The sequence below is a fragment of the Olea europaea genome, chromosome 6 (assembly GCF_002742605.1).
Source record: "Olea europaea var. sylvestris chromosome 6, O_europaea_v1, whole genome shotgun sequence".
NCBI lineage: Eukaryota > Viridiplantae > Streptophyta > Magnoliopsida > Lamiales > Oleaceae > Olea > Olea europaea.
In genome coordinates this window covers 26,657,315-26,662,858 of record NC_036242.1, presented here as the reverse complement: position 1 = coordinate 26,662,858, position 5,544 = coordinate 26,657,315, and the positions used below count along the sequence as shown (strand labels likewise).

Here is a 5,544-nt window from a genome sequence, read left to right as displayed (position 1 = left end):
TATATATATATATATATGTATATGTATTAAAAATCCATAATATATAAAAGGAAGGCCTAGTATGAAAATTCTAGACCCTTTAATCAGTTAATATTTCATTTGTATTATAAACAACAGATTAATCTATAAAAATTGGCTAAATGACCATAGGAAGAACCCTAAATTAATAATCGACACTTTACGTGTTTTACAATTTAAGCCACGGGGTTTAAAAAAAAAAAAAAATCTAAAAAACCTTTTAATTTTTTATGATAGTATGACTTACGTATGTTTCCTTCTTAAAATCCTAAAAAGTGCCGATTATACACTAAAAAAATAAAAGATATTTTAGGACATTATGACTTGCATATGCTTCCTTCTTGAAATCCTAAAAAGTACCAAATTTTGAATCCAAGGAATTGCTTCCCTTATTCTTTAAGCAACTGATAGCAATTTTGAATCACGGGCAAGAAACTTCGGGTTATAAGTCAAATGAACAATGTTTCTGTTTGGTTAAAATTATTAATAATTTATAATTTTTATTGAAAGTCTAAAACAATTTCAACAAAACATTCATAACTATTATCTATTTATTATTCAATACATTTATGAGATTCATTATTATTCCTTCTCATAGATTAATACCTAATAATTTTACCCAAATAAAGGCAAAATTTGATCATTTACTATTACGAAGGCACGTGATTTGATGTAGAGATAACGTTTTCTTAACCAAGGATAGAGGAATAAGACAATGAATAACATAAATCAAGAAATTCTTCACAAGTAAATAATTATATGAATGTTAAATTAATACTAAGAAATTTTGTGTTTTGTAATTGGATTGGATCGGAAAATATCAACATTCTATCATATTCCACATCAATATTGGTTTATTTTGTCGAGTAGGAGCTTGTTTCATGTAGATTTTTTTGGAATATGTTTTTTGAAAAAATGATTTTTTTGGAGAATGTGTAATTAATAAGTAATAAAAAGATATGGACACCACATGCAAAATTATTTTATTATGAGAATGTATAATTGAAAATGAGTTTAAACATTTAAAGAATATCTGCCAAACCGAGTCTAAGTCTAGTTCCAAATAAATTGCAACTTGGTTATATGAATATTTGCTCTTTGCTCTCATCGATTACATTCACTGAAAAACTTATGACATTTCATTCAACATTGTAGCAACTAGCAAACATGAAATAAGAAAAATGTATTCATTATTCCAATGAAATTATATGTAAATAATCTCTGAGAAAAATAATTATTTTTGCAAACATGGTTATCAAGAAATAACTTAATCCCTGTCTGAAGAAGTAATCGCAGACTCTGTGAAGACAGTTGAAATTGTAATATTCCATACTCTAATTTCTCCATCCAGACTTCCACTGAAAACTGAAAGATTTTCATCCAAATCTCCATCAGATACCGCAGCTATTGACTTAATTGGTTTAGAGTGTCCTTCAAGAATTCCCAAACAACAGTACCCTGCTTTGGATTCTTGCCAAATTCTTATAGTTTTATCAGATGAACCACTTAAAATTGTATTATTTACATAAATTAAGCACAATATGGCCCCTCCATGCCCAGCCAATGACCTTTTAAGCACCATGTAATTAGCACTAACTTCCCTCTCCCACACAAAAATAATTTGATCTCCTCCTCCTGAAAAAAGTACTGATCCATCCCTTTTAAGTGCCAGTGCATTGACGCTAGACGTGTGTTTATCTAAGATAGTTAACAATTTGTGGGTTTTCTGGACTCGCTCCCAGACTTTTATGTGTCCGTCAGCAGAGGCAGTGTATATTAGGCCATCAAGAGAAACAACAATAGCGTTGACAGCATCAAAATGTGCGTTTTTCATCGATTCTAAGCAATTCATGTTTGATATCTTCCAAGTCTTGAAACTCTTATCCCATGAAGCTGAGTACATTAGTCCATTATCCACAGCTAAACATGAAACTGTGTCTGAATGTTCAATCCAAAGCTTCTGCTTGTGACGCCTAACTTGAACGTAGTTTTTCGCGAGCATGCAACGGCCTAAACGATCTTTAAACGTGGGAAGTGTTGCGATCAGACAGTGCTTCTTGCTTGTTGTCACTTGCCAAACCCTGATTTTGCAATCTTGATGTGCAGTGAAGATTTTTCTATCACTGAATGCAATAAACTTGACCAAACCGGACGCAGAATCACTGCAACTAAAGGTGTCAATGAGGGCATAATTTGTTAAACTAAAGACACTGATTTCATTAACAGAAGTTGCATAGAGACTGTTTTCATGCACTGCAAGGCAGCTAATTTGTGAAGCTAGGGTTCTAAGAGAAGTAATATAGCAATGAAAAATAAAGGGTTTTGGGTTTTCATTGGATTCAAGACTGCTAGAACTTGTTTCTTCAGAAAATGTAGATTTTGACACACTTATGGGGTTCCATGAATGGAAATCCTCCATTGTTTTGCAAGAAAATGCTTGAAAACATACACACACAGAGAAGAGGGGTGGAGTGGGGGAGAAGGAGGAGGGCGGTGCACATGAAGGCAGAAATTAATGGAGTTGAGAATTAATAAAACATGGAGAGAGTTTGGGAAATTTGCCATTTGGACAAATGCTAACTATTCTTTAATTCTACAGTACTCATTGTGGTCCAGGTGCCATTTAAGTATAGGTTTGTCGGCTTTGTCAATGGCCTATGGAATTGCAATCTTTGATCCTACTTCAATTGACCATATAATATTTTGTGACAACATTATTGACATGCTAGACCAAACAGTATGGACTTTATTGAATTGCACCGTGTTTGTTATTAGGAAACGGAGAATTTCCGTTGCTAATGCTAACTGGATCTACAATGGACTAACGACTGAATAGTTTTTTATTATTATTTTTTTTAAATTACAATTAAAGTATAGATTGACGTTAACGACTGAATATGTTTTGTATTGTCTTATACTATGTACCGAACATGGTCCTTGAACGTTATATTTTAGTCCTCAAGATTCAGGCAATTTCTTTGGAGGAATAAACATATGAAAAGGCCTTAACCAACCATGTTATAATAAACTCCAAAGCATGTGCTTTTCTATATATTTTAGCATGATGAGGTCCAACAGAACGAAGTGCATTTTAATTTGATGAGATGTGTCTAAAAAGTGTGTTGTTTTTATTTAATAGTTTAGCAAAAGCAAATATTAGAGCTTGAAAATGGCATATTAGCTGAGATTATGAATATCGTAAACCATCATCACAGCACTGATCAAGTTAAGTTTAATGATAATGACAAAGGTTAAGCTTAACTAATATTGACATGTGTTATGCCATTCGAGATGTCGTGAATTTGTTATTTAAATAAGGTGCACGGAACTACTCAAATCGTACCGAACACGTTAATTGCAAGTTAGGTAATAGTGAAAAATTGACTTATTCGAGACTCTGATTCTAACTAGGTTTCATGGTTTCACTATTGTAATTTTAATTTCACTTCTAATCATGTTCAATATGATCAAGTGTTCGTATCATCAGTATAAATAAAGTATTTAGATTACAATGTTTCCATTTAAACCATAAACCGTCAAGTTTATTCATTGACGAACCTATCTAACTGTTTACAATGTAACTTGGCATATGCATGGATAAATATACTTTATTGACCTCAAAAAGTGAAAATTGTAGTGAGAAATTTCTATTACATATTTCTGGAAGATGGGCCTGAATAGGTATAAGTTATCAATATTCGAACAAAGTTACTAAAAAAATAAATACAACGCGCTGTAGTAAGTTAAAGACAGATTAAAAACTCAATTTATTCAGGTTAGTTCAACACTCACTAATGAGAAGCGTGTGAGCTACATAAATGTTCAGTGTTGATCCTAGAAAATGGTCGACAGGTGTTGATGCAAGATAATAAACACGTGGACAGATGTTGTAGCATTTCTACTATAAATATGAATATTTGTGGAAGAAGGTATTGAATAGTGGGCAACGCAAGTATATTGTTCCCTTCACTATATTTTTCCAAGATCTTTCAATTGATACAAGAATTCCCTATTTATAGTGATCAGGCCAACGTGGTCACTGTAGGATTGAATCCACGTAGCCTGATCTGTCGACCCTAACTATTACATCAACTGTATCATCTATTAATTACATTAATACACTTTTGACAAGAGGCCAGCCACTTTATAAGCTAAGCTGACATTCTTAACACTTATTAACTATGCACGTCACATCAATTAACTCTAGAGATGCGCTTGTCCGACCCTATTCTGTTTGTCAAGGATTTCGGATAGTAGAGTGGTTCAGTGGCAGAAAGCGAACCACTCAGATTAACTTAGTGCAATGACCTCAACACTTCCTTTGACAGCTTCGGAAGGTAGTCCCTTCTGTACCAATTCTTGGGTACCGCCATAAGTATGCATATGAGGTCTCCACATAGACCTTTCTTATGACTAGTAACAGTAATCCCCCAAGTCTATGTTCGATCATTTATGTGGTACATAGAATTTGTAATTAATTTCAAAGTTTCCAAAAAAATTTCAAGAGAAGAAATTCCTGATGGATGTCAGTCCCTCAAGTATAATTTACCAACATTGATGTGGGAATTAGAATTTGTGAGAGGGTGGTGATGTTGAATTTTGAGGTTATAGTCCCCCAATTCAGTTTGGGGCTTTCGAGGGAGATCAACTGAGGTGCTTTTGTAGCAGAGCCGAAGTGGTTTGAGATATAGGCCGAGATACCTTTGTGTTGTAGTATTGTCGAGGTTGTAAGTGTCACAGAGAGAGGTTGGGTAGGGTCAGCATGGAAATATGTGAAAGGTGTTGAGCGTTGTGCTATAATGATTAGTTGTCTTTGTTGTGCATCTAAAATTGAGATGCTTGAGACGGTTTAAGTAGTTGGACCATATTTTATCATTTATTGCCACAAGTTGCTATGTTGGATTTCAGTCTTCTCGAGGAGGGCGGTGTCCTTAATTTTCAAGGCATTGCCAAGTGTTTCGATCTGGGCCCTGAAATTGAAGCGTTCGTTTTATCGGGTGGCCTATAACCGCCTCAAATTTGGAAGGTCTAGATTCTTAAAATCTGATGGTCAAAAAAGCATGCGTTTGCCTATAAAAAGGCTCATTATTGCTTGAACACTTATTGGCGCGAATTACTCTGTCATGTTTCTTTGCGATATGGCAAGAAATCATATTCATGCTTGATGGATCTTGAGGGGAGTTGGTGCAAGGGTTTGCTTGATTTTGCGTAATGCCATGGAGAGTACAAGCTGGATGCTTCTTGGATGCAATGGATGTGATGCTTGGATTTGTGAAATGAAAATGAAAAGTGTAAATGCAGCCTTAACACAATCTTCTTTAAACGCCCTATGCGGAGGGTCGTCCACTGCCTTGTATTATGTTGGAATAGGGTGCGACTTGGACCGTACTTTGACCCGACCTTCGCAGCAGGTCGATGAACTCGTACCTCCCCTGGGCAACTAGGCTACCTCCTCTGCTAGTATGAACTAGGCAGAGTGTATTGTAGCTGAAACTTTGAGTTTCAACATATTCTCGTAGGTCTTGT

General features: G+C 34.8%; 1 protein-coding gene across 1 annotated transcript; it reads right to left on the bottom strand.

Annotated features, from left to right (window-relative positions):
* Nucleotides 1–1,251: 1,251 nt before the first annotated feature.
* On the bottom strand, nucleotides 1,252–2,492 carry LOC111396551 (protein JINGUBANG-like). Its single transcript, XM_023022963.1, has one exon. The coding sequence runs from the start codon at nucleotides 2,435–2,437 to the stop codon at nucleotides 1,286–1,288; it is 1,152 nt and encodes a 383-aa protein (XP_022878731.1). The 5' UTR covers nucleotides 2,438–2,492; the 3' UTR covers nucleotides 1,252–1,285.
* Between the last annotated feature and the right edge of the window lie 3,052 nt (nucleotides 2,493–5,544).